General features: G+C 40.3%; 1 protein-coding gene across 1 annotated transcript in view; it reads left to right on the forward strand.

Annotated features, from left to right (window-relative positions):
• Positions 1-26668, forward strand: part of jmjd1ca (jumonji domain containing 1Ca) — an 82837-nt gene that overhangs the window by 41802 nt on the left and 14367 nt on the right. The window contains exons 4-11 of the mRNA XM_052153543.1: positions 8232-8337; positions 17407-17531; positions 17913-18044; positions 18474-18515; positions 18602-18719; positions 19270-21053; positions 22534-22688; positions 23196-25801. Of these exons, the coding sequence (XP_052009503.1) occupies positions 8232-8337; positions 17407-17531; positions 17913-18044; positions 18474-18515; positions 18602-18719; positions 19270-21053; positions 22534-22688; positions 23196-25801 (5068 nt within the window). The remainder of the gene's footprint in view (positions 1-8231; positions 8338-17406; positions 17532-17912; positions 18045-18473; positions 18516-18601; positions 18720-19269; positions 21054-22533; positions 22689-23195; positions 25802-26668) is intronic.

Consider the following 26668-nt stretch of genomic DNA (forward strand, 5'->3'; position numbering starts at 1 on the left):
TACTCCAGTGGTTAAATTCATGTCTTCTGACGTGATATAGGTGTGAGTGAGAAACAGATCAATAAGTCCTTAAGTCCTTTTTAATATAAATCTCCACCTTTTAACCAACCCCATCCTTTAGGTGGCTGAATGTGAAAGTGAAAATCACTTCCACACCAGAATGTGGAAGTGAAAGTGAAAATGTATATTTACAGTATAAAAAAAGGACGTAAATATTGATCTGTTTCTCACCTATCATATTGCTTCAAAAGATATGGATTAAACCACTGGAGTTGTATGAATTACTTTAATACTGACTTATGTGCTTTTTAGACCTCCAAAGTTCTGGTCACCATTCACTTGCATTGTGTGGACTTACAGAGCTGAAATATTCTTCTAAAAATCTTAATTTGTATTCTGCAGAAGAAAGAAAGTCAGACACATCTGGGATGGAATAAGAGTAGATGATGAGAGAATTTTCATTTTGTGTGGGCACTGGTTTCACAAAGAAAGGCATTCACATTTACAGACTAATTGTCATTAAAATATCCAAGTGTAATAACAAGAATGAATATATTTCTGTGTTACAGATCTTATTTTTTATGAAAGTCATGTTCATTCTGTTTTGCGGTGTGTCATGCATCTGCTATAGTGTGTTTGAGTCACTGTTTTGTGTTCTCCTTCCTCTTAGTTCTGGTACACATAGTGTATGTGGGTGTGCACGTTTTCCATATGCGTTAGGGAAACACTTGTGTTTTTGGAGTAAGTTTGTGTGTGTGTGTTTGTGTGTGTGTGTGTGTGTGTGTGTGAGCGTGTATTTATCACTTTGTGGGGACCAAATGTCCCCATAAGGATAGTAAAACCAGAAATTTTTGACCTTGTGGGGACATTTTGTCGGTCCCCATGAGGAAAACAGCTTATAAATCATACTAAATTATGTTTTTTGAAAATGTAAAAATGCAGAATGTTTTCTGTGAGGGTTAGGTTTAGGGGTAGGGTTAGGTTTAGGGGATAGAATATAAAGTTTGTACAGTATAAAAACCATTATGTCTATGGAAAGTCCCCATAAAACATGGAAACACTACGTGTGTGTGTGTGTGTGTGTGTGTGTGTGTTTGTTTATGATTGACTGATTGAGCCAGTTTCAGGTTATTTGGAAAACTTTAAAAGCACAAAAATTCTCGCCAATCAAAGGAAGCTGCGGCGTAATGCGCTAATTAACACTAAATAACCTCACCATTATTGTTAGCACAGTTTGCCCTCTAGCCATACCCACACAGCACTCTTTTCAATCACACCTCACTTCATCTCCTTGTCTCATTATCGCCTCACTCATTCCTCCTCCATCCACACCCCCCCAAATCGTCCTCCTTAAGGCCAGTGAAGCAGAGCTAAGAGTGTGTGTGTTTGTCAGAGAGAAAAATAGTGAACGAGGTGAGAGAGGCACAGAAACAGCAGGAGCGAGGGAGAGAAACAGAGAGATAGTGTGTGTTTGTGAGCAAGACAAGAAAGACAGTCTGAGCAGAGAGAGAGAAAGAGAGCGAGATCAAAACCTGCCGGCGGGTAAATGAATAAATCATGTCTTCCCTTCGTCCTGAGAACTGAAGCTCGGATGAGTAATACACACACAGAGACACACATCCACTCCCCCTCCCCCTCCCGCTCTCGTTCTCCTCTCTCTTGCAGTCTGCTCTCTCTATCACACATGCACACACACACAGACACCACCTTATGTTTGCTATGCAAGGACAGATAGTAATCAGAGATGGGCAATCTCTCTCACACACACACATACACCGATATTATTAGAGTAATAATAAGCTCCCACATATGCATGTGGATCGCACCTACAAAGCTGGGCAGCTCCAGTTCTCTTTGTACTACTGCTGTAAGATCTTATTAATCATGCCAGTATGTTAATACTTTTGGTTCCCCTTCTGTCACTCACACGACGCGTGTCGAATGAAGTGACACAAGGGGTCTTCCTGGGACGCCAAACGTACCTCTGAACCTGAGAAAAGGCCAATGTCAAGTTGGCAGACAGAATTTGCATGCCCCGCCCTGGACATACGGGTATAAAGGGAAGCGGGGCAGCGAGTGCCAGTCAGAATTTTTCTTCGGAGCCGAACAGTTGTGCAACAAGCAAGCTGAAGTTCACCACTATTTCACTCACCTCTGTCAGTGAGAAGCATTGCTGTTGGATCTACGGTGCATTTCCAGCTGGCGTTCGCTCTCTCTGCACGCTGTGCAGTCTACGCCCCTGGGCGCTTCGACAGCGTTTTTCACTGTTAAAAGAGTGTTCTCCTCCTAAAAGAGTTTGATTTCTCTAAAAGAGTTTGAGTTTTCCACTCACAAAAGAGCAATACACAGCGGCGTTGAACGTCCTTTTCAGGACGCGTTTTTTTCAAGATGCCTTTCCGCCCCTGTGTTGTTCCTGGATGCGGGTGCTTTCTCTCCAAGGCCGACGGCCACAGACGCTGCCTCGTGTGCCTGGGCAGCGATCACACTGAGGCGGTGTTCGTGGATGGCTCATGTACTCATTGCGCAAACATGACCATGGCAGCGTTGCTGTCGCTGCTCTCCTTCCTCAAGGTGAATGCCACTTCAGCCGCCCCCCGTGTCGCTCATTCCCACGTGATTGAGGACGACCCAGCTGGCGATGAAGGCGAAATGGGGATAACGATGGGCTTGGTTTTGCCGGGTAAATCCCCACGAACCACCTGCCCCCGACACTCTTGCTCGCTTCCGTCCAAGCTCGGGAAGAGTGCGGCTAGCCGACACCTGCCACATTCTCACATTATCCTGAGGCCACGACCGGGCTACGTGCACAAGGTTCCTACGACCCCCTTCAGGGACCAGGTCGTGAACCTGTAAGCGCTGCCCTTGGAGGAGGCAGACCCAGCCCTTTCGTTGCTGTGTCCGGTACGTGCTTTGCGTATCTATTTGGACCGCATGCAGAGCTTAAGATATTCTGAGCAGCTATTTGTTTGCTTCTGTGGACGGCAGAAAGGGAACGCTGTCTCCAAACAGAGGTTAGCTCACTGGGTCGTTGATGCTATTTCTTTAGCTTATCACACCCTGGCCATGCCCGCCCCTTTGCGGGTTCGAGCACACTCTGCGAGAAGTGTGGCATCCTCGTGGGCACTGGCCCATGGCACCTCCTTAGCAGACATCTGCAGAGCAGAGCCTGGGCAACACCCAATACCTTTGCTAGATTTTACAATCTCAGGGTTGAGTCGGACTTGTCCCATGTTCTGTCAGGTCCGATCGGGTGTTCCGCTCGCATACAGCGCCCTTCACCAAGTTGATCCAGTGTGCCTTCTATCCCAGGTTAGCCATTAAGCGTCGCTCCCTGGATGTTCTCCTCCCTAGCCTTCTGGCCTGCGAATTCAGCGGAGCAATTCGCGTCCAGACCCACTACGAGTCACAGGTGCTCTGTACTGGGGTCGGGCTCCACGGGCTTAGTTCCCTTTTCAGGCAAACTCCCTGTGATGTATTCCCCACGGTATTATCCCCCTGTCGGCGGACCCACGTATCCCTTGGGCAGCCCCGCTGCCCTGGTCGCCGTGCTTGTAGAGTCCCCCCTCATTAGGCTGGACCTACCACCGCGCCATTTCCCTTCACAACCCTCATAGTGTATTTGCCACATGTTACCTCCCCTTAGACTGGGCAGGATGTGGCCTCCTCAGGGTATTTTCCCCCTGAAAGAATAGGACCGGGAAAGACCGCCTTCCGCAACGCATTTCATAGCGTTAAGATAGCCCCAGCCGCTTCACGTTCTATGTGAGAGACATAGTGAGAGAGAAGGCTGCAGCTGCTGGGCTTGCTCCCATGCTAGTCATGTAGCACCTGTCCCCCCCTCAGGGGTGCGGGGAACCTAAGGTCTACGTGCAGCCGATACAGGTGCCTCTAGCACGCAGTAGCCTGCTTGCACCTGTCTCGACAGTTCACTTAACATGGTCAGTGCGTGGCGTTTTTATGTGGGACCCTTTGTGTCACTTCATTCGACACAACGTCGAGTGAGTGACAGAAGTGGAATGTCATGGTTACGGTTGTAACCTCCGTTCGCCGAGGGAAGGAACGAGACGTTGTGTCTTCCAACTTGACATTGGCTTTTCTCAGGTTCAGAGGTACCTTTGGTGTCCCAGAAAGACCCCTTGTGTCAATTCATTCGACACAACGTCTCGTTCCTTCCCTCGGGGAACGGAGGTTACAACAGTAACCATGACGTTTTCTTGTATTAACTAAAAAAATATATAAACATTGACACAACGTCTCGTTCCTTCCAGTAGGAAAAGGAAATACACATTTTAGATTTCAACATTCTCTTTGCAAATAGAATTGAACAGAAGAACAAGGAGCCCTACAACAGATTGTTCTTCCCCCCACAGAGCCCATATCTCTGCATCATCGTGTCAGTCTGGGATTACATGACAGAAGCAATAATGATAATGAAATTTTGGCTGATATCCTAGCCTATTGTTTCCATGAATTATCTTGCCCTGTTGTGCACTGTTTTTCATGCTAAAGTTGAATTTTACATGTTGTCAAAACATAATTTACCATAGAAATGATATACAACTTTTTAATACTTTTAAAGTCCTGGCATAAAAAAGGGAGAAATATGACAAATAAAATAAGTCCTGATGTTATAGACATAATAAGTCTATAATAAATGAAAAAAAAAATATTTAGAAAATGAAGCCTTTTTTATTACATTGTAAAATTATTTTATGAAAGTTTCACTCATTTAACCCTCCAATTCTGATTACTGCAATGCAATGCAAAAAAAAAAAAAGATGATGATGATGATGATGATGATATTTTCATTACCACAATGTGAAAAGATGATGTATTATTTAAATAGCAAAATATTTTATACATCATAACAGTACTCCATTGGGACTGCCTTTCATTTTTGATGATTTTAATCTAAAAAAATATTGTTCAACAACATATTTTACTGAAAGATAATCATCATTAAAACTATGGGAATAGTAAAAGTAAAATGTTATTATGTGTTGCGTGCGGTAATGAGAATTGTGTGGTAAAATGTGAAAAAAAGTGTATTTATAATTAATAATTGTGTTAAAAGTGTACTGAAAAAGTTCCTAAATTTTTAGGGATGTGCACAGTTATCGTTTTTAACAGTATGCAAGGTTTCACAATAGGTTAATATTTTTTTCTCCAGAATAAAGAACGTTTATTGCAATGGAATTTCCTTTTTATTTATTTCCTTTTTATTTTTTTTTTGTAATTTGCAGCATATGAAGTGCAGAGAAAATGTAAATATTGCACTTATGAGTTACACTGCTGAGGTTAAATAGCCTCTTTAGGTTGCTTTGACTTTGAAATGTTTATAATCAAATGGCATTGAACTTGTCTTATTATTGTTAGAGCAAAAGGGAAATGAAGCGCTGAAGCATTTTGCTTGGTAAAAAACAACCTGGAATCATGTTTAATGGTGGAAAAGTCATGAAGTCCTCTTTGCAACCTGAACTTCTTCAGAACGCAGCACATGAATGAAAAAAAAAAACAGGTGTTTAATAAAAATGTAAGTTCTTTTGAACTTTACTCGGTGTCTAAAAATGTGGCGATTCAACACAAGACGTTGATAGAAATTTTTTGGAGATTCAGCATCCGTCCAGCAGGTGCTTACAGTATATACGGTCACACTTTATATTAGGTGGCCTTAACTACTATGTACTAGCATTACATACATACAAGACTATGTATATACTGTGTGACTACATATTGTTCTGTAAATTGCCCACATTTGCTGCTACAGAGGTTGAGACACGGGTAGGTTTAGGAGTAAGTATAGAGTTAAGGTTAGGATTAGGGGTTTTGGGGTAAGGTTTGTGTTTGGGTTAGAGCAAGGCTGGACTGGTAATCTGGCATACCGGGCATTTTCCCGGTGGGCCGGCGCACTTTGGGGCCAATCAGGGGCGGACTGGCCATCGGGAGAACCGAGCGGTCCGGTGGGTTTGCCGCAAACGGGCCGAATGGGCTGCGATAAGCTAAGATGAGCCTGCACGTTATGCAGAACGGACCACAATCCGGTGCCGCGATATGCAGAAAAGGACAGCAAACAAATTTTGCCAGTTGCTATGTAAAATCCCGGGCCAATTTCTCTTTCTCTTCTGGAGTTAACTGGGTAACTACAAATGTAATTAGATGCAAGTATTTTAAATATAATTACACAACATGTATGTACATAATTAGAACATTGTATCAAATAGTTAAGTTCATAGTAGTTAAGGCCACCTAATATAAAGTGGGTCCCAGTATACAGAAAAACTGTGCAGCAGACGTACACAAAAGCATGTTTGAATATCCCAAACGCGTCCTATTCTTGAAAATCTGACCCAAACTAGTTTGTCAGAATGAGTTCAGGTTGGGTTGAAGATCTCTGTTGCACAAGTAGAATGACTAACATTGATTTTGGTATTCAAATAATACGCATCAAACTGTTAACCAAATGCTCTGTGCACATCCTTAGTAAATAAATATAGGCTTTATTTTCATAATGCAAATTATGTATTATGTACTGTATTATTTACTGTTAAAATATGTAAAATTCTGTATTATTTGGGTGTAAATGTGACTAGGATATTTTCTTGACCGGTTTCATGAGAATCACTCAATAAAGAAATGAAAATGTTGTCCAATACCGATATGGTCACTGACACATTCATAAAATAAATTTCTTCCATTCACAGATGAATATTAATGCTGGATTAACTCTAAACAAAAACACAAAGAGTGATATAATCATCTGAGTCTTCAGTTGGACTATTACTGGGGGTGGGGGGGGGTGTACAGACTATGGGGTCAGTCATATATGACTCACACAGGAGAAATTGTACCCAGGCTTTAGACTAGCCATGTGAAGTCTGATGTAGAGAGAGAGAGGGTAAGAGTGATAACTGTGATTGATTAGATTTGACTGCTTTTGAAGCCACAAACAATATCCGTGCATGTCCTATTTCCTTCTATTTCCTCCCCTTTTTATTCTCAAATATCAACGACATGTATCATATTGACAAAACGATAATAATAATCAGTTATTGATAACAATACATAACCATACATTTATGTTTAGTATTATGTATTAAAGTCCATAATTATTTTTAGTAAATAATATTAAATAATTCATACAATAATATTTGTCCTCTTTTTTGGACTCAAAGTCATGTAAATTGAGCAGCTAATAATGTTTTAAAGCAAACAGAGAGAAGTTTTGAGAAGCCTTTATTTCTCGACTTGAGCAAGAGATAATATTTAATTCAGAGAAAAACATTAAAAAATATAAATGCCAGGGGAAGAGAGAGAGAGTGTGTGTGGGAGCATGTACTGTCAGACTTGGTGTGTTAGGATTCGTGCTCTCCAGAGTGTGTTCGATAGAAGTGTTGCGTGTGCACAGAAACAGAGAGATGTGTGATGTAATGCTTTTAGAAATGATATGAAGCCTCAGTGTTTCCTGTGTTTATGCGCGTGTGTGTGTGTGTGTGTGACAAGCAGAGGGTTTGGAAGTTCAGCTAGAGTTCGGCTTAAATATCGTCCTCACACTACTATTATGTAATTTCCAGTCCTGTGTGTGTGTGTGTGTGTGTGTGTGTGTGTGAGTGTGTATTTATCACTTTGTGGGGACCAAATGTCCCCATAAGGATAGTAAAACCTGAAATTTTTGACCTTGTGGGGACATTTTGTCGGTCCAGCTTATAAATCATACTAAATTATGTTTTTTGAAAATGTAAAAATGCAGAAAGGTTTCTGTGAGGGTTAGGTTTAGGGGTAGGGTTAGGTTTAGGGGATAGAATATAAAGTTTGTACAGTATAAAAAACATTATGTCTATGGAAAGTCCCCATACAACATGGAAACACTACGTGTGTGTGTGTGTGTGTGTGTGTGTGTGTGTGTGTGTGTGTGTGTGTGTGTGTGTGTGTGTGTGTGTGTGTGTGTGTGTGTGTGTGCGCAATGAGGAGGTTTGCCTATTGTGTGGATAGATAAGTAATACTATGTGTAATACTGTATGTGTGCTCTTTCTTGTTGTCTCTCCCGTTCTTCCCTCCCCCCCATCTGAGACTGTTTGGTATGCAACAGTTGCTTTCCTTCATCTTTTTTTATGGATATGTCTGATCATATCGTATATCATAACATAATCTTTAGCGCACCTCATAAAAGAAAGAAACGCCAGAACTTATCGCATGCTCAACGGTTTTCCCGCTGTGTTGTTTTGTTGTCACAGGAGGAGGCGGACAGTGGAAATCCAGCTGTGCAAGATGATCCGTCTTTGCAGAAACAGGTCCAGGCCTGGCTCAAGCAGAACCACTTCCAGAACATTCTTCAGCAAGGTATTCCAGCCTCTCTCTCTCTCTCTCTCTCTCTCTCTCTCTCTCTCTCTCTCTCTCTCTCTCTCTCTCCACACTCAAGATTCCTCAGAGGAAAGATCTTTATTCTGCAAATCTGTGTGTGAAGATCCTGTGATTCAGCATTTGTTTTTGGTATCTGTTCTCTGTTAGTGCTGGAGATAAGGATGTTTATCCTGTATGTTTGGATAAATCTGATTTACTCATTGTTGGTTGAAACATTACTGTCAAACATCTCTTCTCTGTGCATTCTGTCTGCTTGAGAACACAGTGGAGTTTGCATGTTAAATATCCCTTTCACTGTTGACTCTGATATTTGACTGGAATTAAAAAAGCAATAGCCAAAAGAGGTGACTGTCTACGGCTAAGGTCTATTTGTATGCACAAACTGACACCTTAACAGAGGTATAATCACTGTAGCATACTGTCTCAACTCCAGCGGCTTATTGATTTAATAAAACAGCAACAGCAGAATCATAATATAATATTACATTTGTAAGAATGATCACAATGCATAATTCTTCTGCCAAGGAATTAGTTAATTAGCCTAATTGTGGGCTGTAAATTGCAACATGGGGTATTTCTATAGCACTCGTTAGATATTGCCTGTTTAGAGCTGAAACTAAGGCTGGGTATTGCCAACTACCTCATGATATGGTCTACATTGCAATACAGTATGTCATGATCATCCATTGCAATGCATTGCATTATCATAATTGGATTGGGACTGATTCTGCACCAATTGCACAAGAGAGACCCAGCATGTCCACCCAATAGAGCGCTTTTCTTCACTTTTGTCCTGATTGCTGGCTCATAGAACTGTGAGGAGAATCGTAAATAATTTAGCAATTCTGGTTCTTTAATGGTTTTATTAATGATTCTTGTAGTATAGAGGTCAACCGATAGTGGATTTTAATGATAACTAATTTGTTCAGTTACTAATTGAAAAAATAACACTCAAAGTAAAATAGTGCTGAACTTTATTACAAAAATAAACAGTACTGACTAAACCTTGAAAATGTATTATACTTTTTAAAATGAAATAAATATGAATATATGTGAACTAATATTCAAATTTTAATTTAAATTGACGTTGTTTCCTTAGTCCACAAGACGGTGCAATAAATGCATAAACTATTCAGCACCATTATATTATTGCATATAACATTCCTATCTTGGCTGTTAAAAAAGAGCATTTAATTTTCAACTAATGTGCATAAAATAAATACAAATAAAGTTTTAGTCAGTCCATATTCTCAAATGTTAAGTCAAAAGTAAAATTAGGGTGGAAAATGCTTCAATAGTCAGTTCACATGGTGCTTCATAACAACAACGAAATACCACATTGATTTTTATTTGTTACAGTGGTATTCGGATGAACTCGGTGGTGAACTGGCTCAGACTATGAGCACAGGCCAGGGGCTGTTCAATCAGACAGAACACAACAGACTGGAACCGAACGTGAGGATCTCGAGACACGTATTTCCAAGTTGAACATAGAAAAAAAGCTTCCTGACAAAGCATTTAAACAACTCATTGCTTAATCTGAGAAACGCTTATAAGAGACTAAGACGCAATGACCTCCACCAACTGTAAGGGCCTGTTCACATTTCTTTTTCTATGTAAACGTGCGCTAGACCAACGTCTTTGTTTCCCTTTGTTTTTGTTTTGTGTCTCGTGCAGGAGTGCTGTTTTTTAGATGATGTGTCTAATTAAAAAGAACTTTAAAAGCATCTTGAGACACCTGCTTTCTGTTAAACAGTATTTGTTGTGCTGTGTCTAGCCTTTTTTGAACAAGAATTTGATCAGTCTGAAGTCATCGTATTACAGTGAGGAGAAAATATTTGAATTGAAATCAGATGATTTTCTGATTTGTTTATGTTTCTCTCGGCTGCATGAAGATATTAATTTGCTTTTCACGTCACTAGCTTTAAATATGCAATTTAGCTGGCTAACGAATGCATAAACGTGACCAGCTGGATATCAACTAATGCAACGATGGTAACAATCATGACATGTAAACATTGGGTTGCGGGGCTCTACGCTAACTTTTTTCCCAAGGAGTACATGCGCTCCTAAATGAAAAAATGTAGGAGCACACAAAGAAATTTAGGAGCACAGTGAAAATTGAATACAGAGTTTATTAATAATTTATTACATACATATTTATACTGCGTGTATGAGTGTGTGTGCGTGTACTAAGGGACACACATCTGTGGAACAGCAGATACCTCCCAATGCCTACTAGAATCAAAGGATATCAGTTGTCCAGCTGCTTTTGTATGTTGACCGTCTGGCATACTTAGAGGTCAGCCAGCGATCTCTCATTATGTCAGCAATTTGACCGATCATCTCCACACATTGTCGTATGTGGGATTAACGTAAACTCAGTTTTTGTGGTGGAGTCTGATAAGTGGCCCAAATTTGATGAAAAGTTATTTTTCTTTCACAATGAAGTATGCGATGTTTATCTTTATTTTCAGCTGTTTCCACTTCTCCTCCTCAGACTGCAGCACTTGCCTCCTCAAGGCTGCTTACACAGAGCCTGATGGTTTCTCCTGTCTCATCCAGAGCACTGGATATGCCGCCGTGAGATGTTTCGCTACACTATCTCTTTTCAGATTAGCGATGGGCATTCCGGCTCTTTTCATAATTGGTGTTAAAACAATTCTAATTAAATTATTGGTAAATGAAATTATACTCTACCTTAACCACAACGTATTTAAAAATGCATTGATTTGTTATGAAAAAGAATGCTATTAAACATTTTCATTTAAAGTATAATTTATTGTATATAATCAAAGTGCATATAAATCTAATCATTCAAAACGAATACAGTCTGAACAGCATAATAGACAGGGCCACCGATGGCCAAATTGATGCCCTATGCGTGATATGAGCGTGAAGTGATCGTCTGTGTTCCGCAACTGCTTTCGGGTCCTTGAATAACGTATAGCGAGCGAGTAAGGGCAGCCGGTGGACTTTCTGGTGCCATCCTAGGGTAAGATGGTGCCCCCCTAGGGAGTTGATGCCCTACGCAAACTGTATAGTATGCATGTAGGACTACGTAGCGGCGGTACTGATAATAGAATAATGCACCATATCAAAGAAAAATAAATAATTAGCAAAACTGCAGCATCCCACAAATTGAAATAAATGTAAAAAAGAAGGATGTTATTTCACATGTGCATTTAAAGTATAACTTTTCAATGTATATAAACAAAGTGCATATAAATGTAACAATTCAAATACAATCATAATGGGCAACATAAGTTGGCTCCGCCCTCCCTCACGCATCTTTGGTTCATTGCGTGTCTGATTGACAGGAACAACAGGTGAGGCTTTTAGTCTGAGCAGACAGTCAGAACTAATGTGTGCGCTTGAGCATTTAAAGGCCTATATTATTATTTAATTTTTTCGTTATTTTTAAATCTTTTGATTACTCATATCTTAATTTTTTTTATATTTTTATAAATAGATTCTGATATGCGAGCCATCTCCCAACGTTCACTTACAAGAGCCGACTCGTTCGCAAACGACCCATCGCTATTACAGATGCAGGTTCCTGACACGAAGGACGAGATGCCCACCTGTTTCTGCCCTCTACAATATTTGCAAAACATGACGTTGTTTTCGAACTCTAGCCATGGGAACATATTGAGCCAATTTGCATTGAATCTGTTCTCCCTCCACCGGCTACAGTGGATGTTGAAGTGATAGCTGGGGTCACCGTAGCTTCGCTAACGTTGTTCTCAGTATCCCTAACGTTAGCCGTCTCAGGTAAACCTTGTGAAGAGACTTCATTAGTTGAATCTTGCGAATCCCCCTCGCCAAATTCCTCTTTCTGCTCGTCTCTTTTTCGCTTAAAATAAAATGCGATGTCGCTTATACCAATACTTTTTTCCATTGTTCACCTTTCTCTCTCTGACTGGACCACGTCATCACAGAAAACTCTACTGTGGTTGGCACAAGCCGCTTGCGGAATGTGGGTCTTGTAATTTTTAAACAATTATCTTAACAAAAAGGGGGAGGGGTTTACGTTTGTAATCTTTATTTGCACACTGTGCTCGTAAATAATTTTTCCGGTTCGCACATATTGATTTTTAGGGGCAAATGCGTGAGCCCTGGGTTGGACTTGCGTGTATTTTTGTCACATTGTTAAAACCGGTAGATGCCGCTCTCATACTGTTTTGTAGGGGAATACAGCTTGGGCCTGTAGACCAGTAGCTTGGAATGAAGAGCCGGAGTCGAGGTTTCAATCAATTAGTTCTTACTGAAGAAAGTTGTTTGCAAAATCAAATGGCAGAAGTCAGCAGTACAAAAGCCTCTGTGTTCGTAGACAGGAGAAACCCATGAAAAATTATGAACTGTATGAACTGAATACTTACAGTCAGACACAGCATCAAATTGACATCAATGCTATAGTCTTCTAGGATTCTGATTGGTTACAAGCATAGATAACTATTGAACACTTCTGAACATGGTCATCTTGTATGTCGTTTATCTCATTAACTATTTGCATTACGCATTATTTCTGTATATAGGCTCCAACGGTCCGAATCGGGTCATAGGCCACGGACAGTCAACCCTTTATGGTCATCCATAGGTCTCAGTTGTCCACCTCTAGACTCCTATTCTAACTCCACTGAACTCCTGAAACAGAAATACTTGAGAGAAACACAAACACATCTTCTTCCATACAAGAACGTATACTACAAAGCTTCTGTTGGATACTGGCCTTATTCTGTTGGAACTTAAAACATAGAGATAACTGTAATTTCTCTCAGGAAAGCTGAAGAAGTATTCTTGTTAAATTGGCAGAAACATTCATAATCAATTGTATGTTGTTGGGTCTTGAAAGCACTAGAGAAGCGGCCTACGTGTCGGTCGGCCAAGACAGATATGGAATGGTCTCAATCTACTTATACGAGCATGAAATAATGAATAATTTGCTCACGAGAATATGATATATATGTTATAATGTTGTATACTTAATTAACTCATAAGAATACTGATTAGTTCTACTAAAATCAATCAATTAATCTCATTATGTTAAATCAGTTTAGATTTGAATTTACTCAAATGATATATATATATATATATATATATATCATTTGAGTAAATTCAAATCTAAACTGATTTAACATAATGATTAATTGATTGATATATATATATATATATATATATATATATATATATATATATATATATATATACTAAATATAAACTATATATATATATATATATATATATATATATATATATATATATATATATATATATATATATATCTCAACATCAGTGTTGTCTTTGTCCAGTTGCGCCTTCGGGCTGTAGGTCAGTTTCAGAAATCGCTTCTCTTCTTTTGCTGGGTTCACTGTTCTGCAAGCAGACTTACACATATAGGAGAAAACACAGCAGATAATCATCCATACAATTAAACAAAGCACCACTTATCCTAGGCCTCCCCCAACTGCATAGAGTATGTCTTTCCCTATTCCGATCACTATTTGTTATACTTCTATGAATTCTTCACAAATTCTTCTACTGAGTCTGTAACATTCGCAGATATTGCTCCCACTGTAAAAGCAAACATCCAAGCTAATGCTAGAGCTGATGGTTCCTCTGGGTCCGATAAAAAGGGGCTTCCATTCGACCTAAGCCATACTGAGTTCAAGTATTCATAACCTTCAAAAACTTCAGTACTCTTTAGTTGATTCAGAAATGCTTCATTGTATTGTACTTGTGCCCTCTTTGCTTTTAGTTAAGGGTAATATTCAGTGCTATTTTCCAAATCTGCAAAACATAAATCTATTTCAGAACACTCAATATTTCAGCATTTCTCTGCTGGATGCCACTCAGGCCCTATTGCGAGCACAATCTTTTGAGTTGTGCACCTGTAACCTCAAGGCATCTCTTGGAGTTCTCGTATCTTTTGTACTGATGGTATTGGTCTTAAGAATGAGCAAAATAGTTTTTCCTGATCAAACCATTTGTCCCCCATGACTACATCTGATACCTGGGGTCACATAAACACCTGAGAAGGCCTAAAGTCCTTCCATATTAAATTATCAATGTTCAGAGGCACACGTAAGGTAGTTTTTCTACTTGCTACAATCTCTAAACAGAGGGGGAACATGTTCAAGTGCATCCATGCCGTAGCATTATATACCATAGAGGTGGCGCTATGAATTTATGTTCTAATTGGTTATGCAGCTGATCAAGTTTGATAATAGACTTGGAATCATGGTGAAATCATACTGTTGCAGCATGTCTATAAAATTAGCCCAGGTTGAATTTATGGAAACGTATCCATAAACCACTGGTTAATTTCTCTACTTAAACAACGTTCCACATGAATAGTTTCTCTTTCCCAATTCTCAGACAATTCTTTTTAAATTGTTCTTAAATGTAAACAATCATAATTTTTTTTTAAAGTATCCATATCTTTAGTCACCACCATCATTTTTTTTATTCCTATTAAAACATACATGAGATCAATAAAAGTATATGTAGAAGTAGTAAATCAGCTTTCAATCGCAACAGCCTACCTCCAAAACCAATCTATAAATAATAATCTTCTACACGGGGTATGATCCCCTGATGGCACAGTGACCCAGAAGCTTTGGTATTTTAACACTTTCATTAGTTTCATTTGTGGAAATGAAAATGCAGTAGGGTTGAGTGCACTCACAATATTTTGGCAGATTCCTCTAGACTTCCCTTCCAATGCTTTTGGCCTAAAAGCATCCATCCACTTCCTTAAGCCATATCACACCTCCCTTCTTGGGCAGGTTTCCAGGGCTGTGATGCCGTGCCTTATGTTGCCCACCTTTTGGCCATTGGAAAGCCTTACCCGTCATTGGGTCATCACCTCTTGACATTGAGTTAACACTTTGTTCCCTCTGGCAATCTCTGATTATTGGGTTTTAGTAAATAGATAATTTCTTTTGTTTTGGGTAGTATCACTTGAGAACCGTCACAGCCAGTGGAAACATCTATAACTGCTTAAGTATGGAGACATTTCAAAACATGGTTAAATTCACAACTCATCATTCAAAATACAAAACTCTATTAAAAATATCCAAATTATAAGTGAAATAACTATGCTAAAATTTTACTCAGATAATTAATTTCGATTCAATGAGTATTTGTGCTACTTTAGCAAACATCACAAAAGACCATGTATCATGGGGGGACATACATCAGAACAAAACAAAACAAAGGGTAGCCTCTGTCAAGCTTCAAGGAAGCTTAATTTTAAAACCTCACCTTAATTCAGTTATACACTCCAGATTGTTTTGAACCAACATTATTTTTTGCAGATGAACATTCAACTAAATTTCTTAATTGTCCTCTGAATATAAAAAAATCTTTAACTACTTTGAGGAAAGCTGCAGCTTGAATCTAATCAAATAATATACTTTTCTATATGTATAAAAATGAATAAAATACAGAAATAAAACAATTAAGAGAGGTGCCTTTAGCATGCTTCAAAATCTGCTCTTGACCTTCAGTGCTCTTGTGTTTAGCAGATGCTTATTAAACTTAGAGACAGAGAGTGTGAGAGGGAGGGGGATTTTCTTTCTCCACTCTCTCTGTTCCTAATCTTTAAAAATGCAAAGCCTCAGTTACAGTCATTCCTTTTCATTTTGGAATCTGACAATTATACATTTAAGTTACGTATACTTTATCACATAGGAAAACGACTTAACCCTTACACCTGAACTGACGCTTTTCATATTTCCTTAATTTTTCTCAAGCTTCATCTTAAAACTTGAAGAGTTTAAATTGTTCTGGAATTGTATCATAAATAGTGTAACATAAACATCAAGTCAACCTATAATGTTAACATTCTGGATCCCATAAACTGGGCCAGACAGAACATACAACACAACAGACACATGAATGTGAAGTTTTCACATTTAAGGTTTGCTTTTCATACTCAAGTTACAAGATTCTTTTTTTCTTTCTCTTTCACATCTTCAGTTACACTGATGGGATGCTTTTGATGGAGCACATATCTGTTGGTCCTTTCAACAGGATAAAGACATGCACTGTAATTATATGTAGATACAAAATCCTCTGAGTTCGTAATTTTGCATGGGTTTCTCCTGTCTACAAACTCAGAGACTTTTGTACTGCTGACTTCTTCCATTTTATTTTGCAAACAACTTTCTTCTGTAAAAACTTCAACTAATTGATCGACTCCTGTTCTTTATTCCAAGCATACTGGTCTACAGGGCCCAAGCTGTACTCCCTACAGTATAATGACAGTGGACCCTTCCCAGCCACTCCAGCACCGGACACAATGGGGAAAAACTATCAGTGTAGTTTTTTGCCGATAACCAATAGTTCCAGAAATCTGTTATTAAACTGATATATCGGTCGACCTCTATTGTAGTACTTTTGAGGAAGAAATGTTTGCAAATAAGAAATGCAGAAGAAATGCATTTACTGCCCTCAGCAGCCTGTTACCAAATGATGATATGATTTAACATTTTAACTGAACAAATTCTTGCAAAAGGTGTGTAAACAGACTTTTTAAATAAGATATTATATAAATTCATTATTTTTATAAAAATACCACTAATAACAACAAAACTGAGACAAAACAGAGTTTAACTATCAACTATCATATCATATTAAGTGACATTAACTATTATATGAACAGCCATCCATTAATTACTCTGATTTTAGTCTCATGAGTCTTACGTACACTTAAATAGTTCTTGGTTAATTTTTAGTTGATGAAAGGAATGACTTGCCACTCAGTGCATGTTTCATTCACTAAAAAGAACCGTCTGATAAAAGTAATTTTTTCGGTACTTTATTCTGGAATCAGACTACACTAGTCACGCTTTATGTCTCGTGCTACTGATTTAATAGTGGTGTTGCACTGCAGAAATGTCTGTTTCATCAATTTGTCTGGTCTGAAATATTTTTAATGTTGAATTGAGGATTGAGAGTGAGAGTGTTTTGATTGATCACTGTTATGAGTCTCATGAGGACCATATTAATTTGTTGTGTATGATTTGTTCTGTTGTGCGGCAGGTGCTCATCCTCTGAGAGGTCTGAAAGTGAAAGTGTTCAGGCAGGAATCCAAAACCCAGTGGTTGTCTGGAGTCATCACACACCACGACCAGGACAAGAGAACCATGGCTGTCTTGACTGACCAGGTGACAGCACATATACACACTTGCACCTATATACGCCGATCAGCCACAATAATAAAATCACCTGTGTAATATTGTGTATGTCCCCCTCATGCCACCAAAACAGTGCCAACCTGCATCTCAGATTAGCATTCTGAGAGAGAGGTCAACAGAGAATGGCCAGACTGGTTCGAACTGACAAAGTCTACAGTAACTCATGCGCACCAGCACCAACCTGGTGCAGGTTGGTGCTGTTTTGGCAGCACGAGGAGGACCTACACAATATTAGGCAGGTGGTTTTAATGTTGTGGCTTATCAGTGTATGTAGAGTAGCATAATGGAGAAATATGTAGAAGAATATTGAATTGCTTTGCAGTTTTTTTAACTTGTTTTTTATTTTCAAAGGTCCGAGAGATTGTCAATGTCAATCCATTGCTGGTACAGATGACGTTACTAGATGATATCTCACACTCCACACTGAAGGGAGAAAACTCAAAACGCAAATCTCATATCACCAAGATCAAAAGGATTTTGCTTGTGAGTAAAGACATTCATTTGTGTGTGTGTGTGTGTGTGTGTGTTTATGTGGTTTACGAGGACCATTCTTTAGGTTTTAAACTGGTAATGACAAGGGTATTATGCTATAAATATAGTTTATGAGGACATTTCTAGTGTCCCCATAATTAAAATAGCTTAAAAAACATATAAAATTATGTTTTATTGAAAATGTATAAATGCAGAATGTTTTTTGTGAGTGTTAGGTTTAGGGGTTGTGTTAGATTTAGGGGATAGAATATATAGTTTGTACAGTATAAAAATCATTATGTCTATGGGAAGTCATCATAATGATAGGTAGACCAACGTGTCTGTGTGTGTGTGTGTGTGTGTGTGTGTGTGTGCGCACGTGCATGTGTGTGTGTACAACACACAGCTTCTCTTTACTGTATATTTGAAATCTGCTTCCAGGGCACAGGAAACAGATCAAGCAACACTACAGCAAATGACCAGGTAGAGACTTCAACACACATGCAAATGGACATAATCTGTTGTATCTTCTAGTTTAAACACACATTATTTCTCTCCTCCTGCTAAAGGTGTGCAGTTCCAGTCCAGTGCAGCAGCAGTCAGAACTGTGCAAACAGAACTGCAGCATTGAAGAGGATGAAAAAGACGAGTTGAAGGAGAAAAAGATAACTGATGAAGGGAGAGGAGGTGAGTTGTAGCCGTGGCTAATGATCATAATGATATTAAGAGCTCCCTCTGTGTTAAATTACATTTAGCTGGATTCAGATTTATAGCATTAACTTGTTACAGTGCTGATTTTTGCCATGTACTTTACAGTATATAGCAAATTAAGCAACATCATGAGTAGGAGTGCTGTTGAATTGAATACAACTGCAGGCTGAGTAAAACAGCAGTACAACAGCATGATTGAAAGTAATAGTAATATTGCAGTTAGAAAATATCAAGAAAATTACATTTTACACATACATGGCAAGTTGTTTTGTCTATTTTTACCACTAACAAATATATTTATAAAAGAAGCAAATCATATTGAATGCAGAAAACAGACAAGAGAAGTAAAGCATCCCAGTGTTGTTATACAAAACTGTTATAATAAATATCAGCACTCTTGGAACACAAATTGTTCAATCACTTAAGAGATCTGATCAGGGTAGAGCTAACTGTTGTTTAATTTGCTATAAATGCCTTTTTCAACTTTTGAATCAATTTCTTCATTGGTCTCTGTTTGTATTACTAGATTCCTCCAAATCTAAAAACAGCTACAGTGAGAGAAAAAGGAGGAAAGAAGAGGAGGAGAAAGATGAAAAGGAGAGGAGTAGATGTGGATTGAAAAGGTTGAAAGCAGGCAGCGTGTCCGAACTGTCTGAGAACAGCAATTCTGAAAATTCCAGCTGCAGAGTGCAAGATTCATCCTCGGATTCAGGATCAAAGAGACAGCTGAAACAGCGTTACACTTCAAAGAGGCAATTGGACTGTGAGACTCAACCCTCCCACAAATGTGGGGAACTTTCACCCAACCAATTGAGAGATAGCGAGGGTCAGAAATCTGGCAAAACTACTCAGTCCCATTCCCCTAGTGCATCTTGCAACAGTGCTTTCAAAAACATTGAGGCAGCAGAGTGTGGTGCCAGAGTTAGTGGCAAAGAAGAGGAGAGAACTGATGGGGGGATATCAGTAATAGAGGACAGGAGTGAGGGGGCATCTCAGGAAGACTCTGAGGCCGTGTCGGCGCTGCTGGCATCCCAAGCGAGCGAGCAGCTGGTCTCCATGGAGACCACATGTGCGTTATTACACACATCACCTGTGGAGTGTGAAGGTGCAGAGGTTCATGAAATGTCGACGTGTGATCCTGAGGTCAGAAATTCAGAGTTCACTCATGTAGAGGCTAGGGGGTCGGAGTTTAGCCAATCAGAGGTCAGGAGGTCAGATTTATCCCATTCAGTGGCAATTACACCCAGCAGTGACTCCACAGTCTCTGTAGAAGAGGAGCCTAGAGGAGCACCGCCTCACTCGCCCATCATAACTTGCAACAAAAAGGAGGTGGATATGCATTCTAAACTGAGTTGTTCTCCAGGAATGATGAACACAGAATATGGACCTGTAATTTCCTTGGAAACTAACCACAAGCCCGGTGTGCACCCCAGTCCTTGCCCCTCTCCAGAGAGCATATCAAACCCTCAGACTGTATGTGAGTCATCTAGACAGAAACAGAGTGCATCCCAAGAAATGGGCATATTGAAGGGGGGATCTCCTGTGGCTGAATCCGCCATGGTTAGTACTCCTACTAGCTTAAAAATGGCTCCCAATCACAAAGTGACCTGCTCCGCAGCTCCAGTCCTGACCCAGTCCCCTTCTCCAACCCCAACTCGATCCAGAACACCAACACATTCTCCCCATACACCTAATTGCTCTCCCACCCCAGACAAGTCCACCAAAAGCCCCCTCATTGTGGACAAAAAGGAGCCCTTCACTGTCTATAGAGACCCTGCACTAGTGAGGATAGAGCTGGAGACCCACCCCACCTACAGCCAGCCTCCTCACATGCTCCCAAACACCAAACACCACCTGAAGACCCCATCTCCTTCCTCCAGTTCTCCAAGTCTGACCCCTTCCTCCTCCCACAGCAGGCTACTAAGTCCCTCCCCTCACCCTGCACACCTTTCTCCAATTCCTCTCCATCCCCAGCCTCCGCTCTGCTCCCTCAGCACGCCTCATTCAACCATCCCTCACCCGCACCTTCTCCCATCCCTCCTACCTGCACTCTCCCCATCTGCCACATTCCTGGCCGGCCACCCTCATATCGGAGCTCTGGGGCTTTCCCACCATCCTCTAGCCCTTCCGGGCAACCCATCTCTTCTGGGCCAGACTTCCGTCTCAGCTTCTCTGGCACCCCTTGGCCTTTATCCCCTCCTCTGGCCCTCTTTCCCCAATGGAACCCACAGCTATGCTGGACTAGGCCTGCCAGCATCCAAATGGACATACCCAGACACAGCTGGTATCTCTGACAGCAGCATGAGGAGGGTGAGTGTCCACACTTCACACTTCTATCATGCACATGTTAAGCCAAATACATCAGGAAGCCCTAATAATGTATGCCAGATTCTGGCAAAGACAGTTGGAGGAACATCAACAAGTGCAACTATTTTGTGGATTTTACATGTCAACATGAATATTTTCTTTATGCAGATTATTTTTGTCTCGCTAAGAATGTGTTTGCAAAGTGCTTGTCTTCATAATTTTCCAGTAAATTGTGGTAACACGTTCCGAGTTATTATCGTTAACGAAACTAAAACAAAGGCTAAATGAATAAATAAATGAAAGAAAAATTAATTAGTAAGAAATGAACCAAAATTAAACTAAATTGAAAGGACAAATTAAAAAATATATATTAAAAAAATTAAATTAAAAACTCAAATAATCCTGTTTGCTCCACCTCTGAAATTACTTTCCCTATTGGTGTCATATCTCATATTTTTAAACCCTTCCCCACTATCCACCTGTCCTTTGCATTCAGGTCTGTCTCCATTCTGGTATGTAATGCCCATCTTTCATGATCCAATCAATTCCTGATGAATAAAATCAAGTCCCATCTTCCTTTTTTTTCTCAATGAATATCGTTTCACTCAGAAATATGTCAAATCATGGAAGTTAAATGACCAAACACTCTTTCTTGTTGACTTTGTTGGTAACATGCTTGTTATGATGTTTTGTTATTCCTTACAATATGTTGTCATGTAGACAATGTGTAGTTGTTATGGTACTTATGAGCTCATAGCTAAACCTCAGATTAAAAGGCAGACGTCTATACCCGAGCAGAGCGTTTCCCCTGAGGTATGCATAATGGAATAGACATCTCTATTCCATTATGAGGTATTTTCCTGAGAGATACAGAGTCTTGAGTTATGGTATTAAGGATGTATATTGCAGTTGTTTGAATTGTGTTTGCTTCAATGTTGAATTAAGAAGAAAGGCAGATGATGGACAAGAAGACTAGAGAACAAGATAAACCTTTAGCGTGGGATGAAGTGAGTGATGAAGTTAATGAAAGCCATGTAGGCCGTAGACTTTCCGCTGTTGTACACTCATGTGATACCAGGGCACCCTTGAGTCAACGGTTACTCTATTACTCACTGTTTGTCTTAATGTGTATTGTGCATATTAACAAGACATTTTTTTGTGTGTGTATGTTTGTGTGTATAAATACCCTTCTCTTGTGTGGAAACTGCATGTTTATTTTCATTATATGTATTTTATTTTAATTTTTTTATCTCCTTAAGTTTTCATGTTCTTTGATATAATGTGATTTTTCAATGAGTGAAGTGTGTGTGTGTGTCTGTGTGTGTGTGTGTGGGCATGTTTGGGTGATTTACGAGGACAATTCTTTAGGTTACAAACTGGTAATTACAAGGGTGTTATGCTTTAAATGTGGTTTATGATAGCCTCACCAACATGTGCGTGTGTGTGTTTTTTTTTGTACACGTGTTTGTCTGTGTGGTAACAGAACACCCCAAGCCCTTGGCTTCCTCAGCCCACCCCTGTGACGAGTGCAGATGTTCAAGGGTTGCAACCTGCACTGCCTGTGCGACCCTCCAGTGCTGACCCTCAGAGAATGTCCAGGACCTCTCAACCTTGCACACCCTCTTCCAAAACCACAGAGTAATTTTTTTGTTTATTCCTGCACTTCACACACATCTTTTACGTTATATCATGGTTTAACCTGTAATTACATAATTTATACTACAGCATTGTTGAATTCTTGATTCTTATTGATTGACAGACGTTACAAGGTGTTATTATTTTTTATAACTGCACAGATATGATGTAGTTCCAGATTTGTTTACCGCATTACCATTCCTAATCAACTCGCCATGTTCTTTCCGAACTAGTAACAGTGGCTTGGGCTGTATTAATCAAGATGCTTTATAAGTGGCGGAAGTAGTTCTACACACAATTTTGTGGACAAAACCTCAAAAATATCATAAATGTCATAGATAAACAAATTACATGGGCATGTACATATGGTAACCGTGGCATAAGCAGAATAATTTATTATCACTATGGCTGTGCATACTTATTATTCCTTACTTATCAAACATTCTGAGCAATAATGTTGATCTTTGCAACAAGCTCTTCCACATTCATACCTGCTGTTCTTGTTTCTAGAGAGTTTGACAGAAGAAGAATCACAGAGAGTCCAAGCTCCATCCACACTCACTTCAAGTCCGAGCAGGAATGTGTCTGGGTAGCAGCGGGGAAAACCAGACAGACTTACAGCCCAGTTGCCCTTGAGTCGCCCTCGAGTCGAATCAAGCAGCCACTTGTTGTTTATGATCTCACTGGTGAGAGGCCAAATCGCTACCAGGAAGAGAACCGGCGCATTCTTCAGGAGAGCATTGAGGTGGCACCGTACACTGCGAAACTGGGCTCTAATAGGGAGTCACGATACTCTAGAAGCCCCACATCCACCCTTCATTCCAAGGAGCAGGAGAGAGCGATGGAGAGGGAGAGAGAAAGAAAGCAAGACAGAGAGCTAGAAGTGACTGCATTCAGACACACTCTTCCCCCCCGGCCGCAGTCAGCCCACCCCACTCCCACTCTTACACAGAGCAGCTACTACACCTCCCTTTCCAACACTGTGGAGAACAAACCTCCACAGCGCAGAGCACCAGCCAGTCAAGAACTCTATGAGAGGCTCAGTGCCAGCAACACCGTTGCATCTGCCATGACTTCGTCCAGCTCACAGAGCTCCATCAAGGCCAGACCTCCACCTCTTGTTATACAGCACCACAAGAAAGATGAGTGTCTACTGGGTAAGATCACAGAGCAACTGGCTCATAAAGCTTCCACAATGGAACAACTGGAGGTAGCATCTTTAGAGAGAAGGGGGTCAGGCTCTTCTCTCATTTCGGTCTCCTCTTCCTCCCGCAATGTGCCTTTACTCCACCGAGCCCCAATTTTTCACCCTCCAGCACCTCCTATCATGGTTTCTAAAGACTCCAAACATGGTAGATTGTCCCCGCCCACCCTCACACCTATTCAGCCAATGAGCTTGTCTGGTAAAAGTGAGAAGCAGCAAAGACCGCCCACTCTGTTACCTGAACTCAGACATACTGCTGTAGATGGGAAAAGGCCTGTTCCAAATAAAGTAACAGTAGCATCACAAGCTTATGATACTCATCGGGGTGGAGTTTTGCACGGTTTTGAGAGAGGGGCTGTTGGGAACACAACAAATGGTGGTGTAGTCAGACCACAAACCGCCACTGCATCAGTTATTGTTCGACCAACAAGCCACACGCACACAACAATCAATTACACAGTCTCCAACAGTTCAGTTTCACAGATGCATTGTGGTCACATGAGCCCTTTGGAAAGCTTGTCCAATTCACACTCTAAGAATGGTAGTGTTCAGCATAAAAGAGGAGTTCTCTGGACCCCTCTGGATACTGTTCACCCCATCAACATGGCGGCCCCAAATGCGGATCTCAATACTCCCATAAACATGAAAACTACTTCTATGAATACAGCTCAACCAAGTTGCAGAGTGACGCACCTGTTAACAAATATGGACACCACACATTCTAGAGTAGATTTAATCACCAACAACTGCAAGAGAAGAGATGGTGGGGCTGTTCAGCCAAAGACAGAGCCTTCTCCCACCTCCTTTTGCTCTTCTAGGGACTTTCCTCATCTAAAGAAACACAGAGCTGTTCTAGCTACTGTTGAATCCAGAAATAACACACATACAATTCAACCTCAACACACTATGAATTCGTCAAACGAAACGATTCATATCTCACACCCCTCTAACAGTAGGTATGGCAATTCACTCAGTACAAACACAGTGTGTTCTGCCCATGCTCTAGAAAGGGAAAAGGTGTCTGTGTTCAACCCCAGTCCTTCTAAATGTCACAGTGTAGCATCAGGGATGGCCAACCCTGAACCCCTAACCAAACAAAGCTTGCTCACCAAGGAGCAGCCACCTGCCTCAGCCCTCAGCATCCAATCAGCTCAATCAAGTCAGAACAACTATCATAAACTGAAAAAAGCCTGGTTGACACGCCATTCTGAGCAAGACAGAGACAGTACAACCTCCCAAATAGCAGACGGCACTAAGACATCTGTAACTCTGACCAACACAACAAGCACCTCTGAGCCAATCAAACAGGAAGTAAATGGACTTCTGGATAGTTTGTCTGGTCAGCAGGACAAAGATTCTGCACTAGACAGCAGAAAGTCCAAAATATTGGACAGGAAGTATGGTTCAGAGGAGAAGAAGCCTACTCAAGCGAACAGGAGATCAGAGGACAGGAAATCTAATGGTAATGCCACAAGTATCAGTACAGAAGACAAAAAATCAGTCATAGTATATGAGAAACCAGTAATGGCAGGCAAGAAGTCTTCCATGGAGGACGTCAAACCTGTCTTGGACAGAAATGGTAAGGTGTCGGGCAAGGAGTCCACCCCAGTGGACAAGAAGTATAATGGAAAAAGATCAACCTTGGTGCATATAAAGGCTGAGGAGAAACGGGGGGAGAAACGGCCATTAGAGTTCAGCGAGGGTGGAGACTCTGGCAATGAGAGTGAGAGCGGTGGATCAGGACAGACGTTAAAATTGCAGTCCAAGCTCTCTTTTAAAATAAAGCAGAATGACCAACAGAAGAAGAAAGTGGAGAATAAAGGAGAGGAGGAGGAAGAAGAGGAGGAAAGCAAACCGAACGGAACATTGCAAAGTCCAAAAGACAAGACTCAACAGAGAGTGTCGAACAGTAGTGAGTGTTTCTACCAAGTTCAAAGTGTTCATGCATGTGTATGTTTAGTCCCAAAGAAAGATGTTCATAATTACAACATCAAGATTTTGTCATTGGTAATAATAAGAAAAATGTCCCCTAACAGTAGAGTTCCGAAAGTTCTTTTCAGTACAGACCTAATAAGAGCTCAGAGTTTAAGTGATAGAAGATGCTTCTTAAGAAAATATTAGTGTAATTTTAGTGTAATAAACTTATTTTTTTAATTATAAGTATAATTGTCAAATTTACAGTTAAAGTCCTACATTACCAACAATACTGAAGCGAGATCCACCAACCAGAGAAATGAAAAGAATCACACCTGTGTGAACAGAATCACAACAATCAGGCTCAACAGTGACTACCCACTGTTATAAAGCATTGCAATTGTTGTAATCATATCAGTCTCTCTACACTCTTGATCAACTTACATATTTTTATATATTTGAATAAGGCATGCAAGGATACATGGATATAAAATACAATACCTCCATTCAACATAAGTTAGTGGAGAGAAAAAAATTGGAGAGGAATCAGTTCTGCTTGTGGAGCAAGTGGTTTAAGCAAAAAGAGATCGACACTCATAGAATTTTGTCTGTTATCCAGATTTCACATTGCATGTAAACCAGTGTTCTTACTGGCTTATCCAGTGTGTGCATGTGTGCTCATACCTGTTTACGTTTTGACATAAATAGTAGACAATAAGTCTCATGTACATGTGGGTTTCTTTGTTGGTTTTTTGTTGTGCATTTAAACACTCAACTTGGAGAGTCTGTCTGTTAAGGATAACTTGCTGCTGTTTTACCCTCGTGTTTTTTGAAAGTTCCACTGATTTGCACAGTGAAGTCAGCC

This window comes from Xyrauchen texanus, chromosome 22, assembly GCF_025860055.1.
Source record: "Xyrauchen texanus isolate HMW12.3.18 chromosome 22, RBS_HiC_50CHRs, whole genome shotgun sequence".
Classification (NCBI taxonomy): domain Eukaryota; kingdom Metazoa; phylum Chordata; class Actinopteri; order Cypriniformes; family Catostomidae; genus Xyrauchen; species Xyrauchen texanus.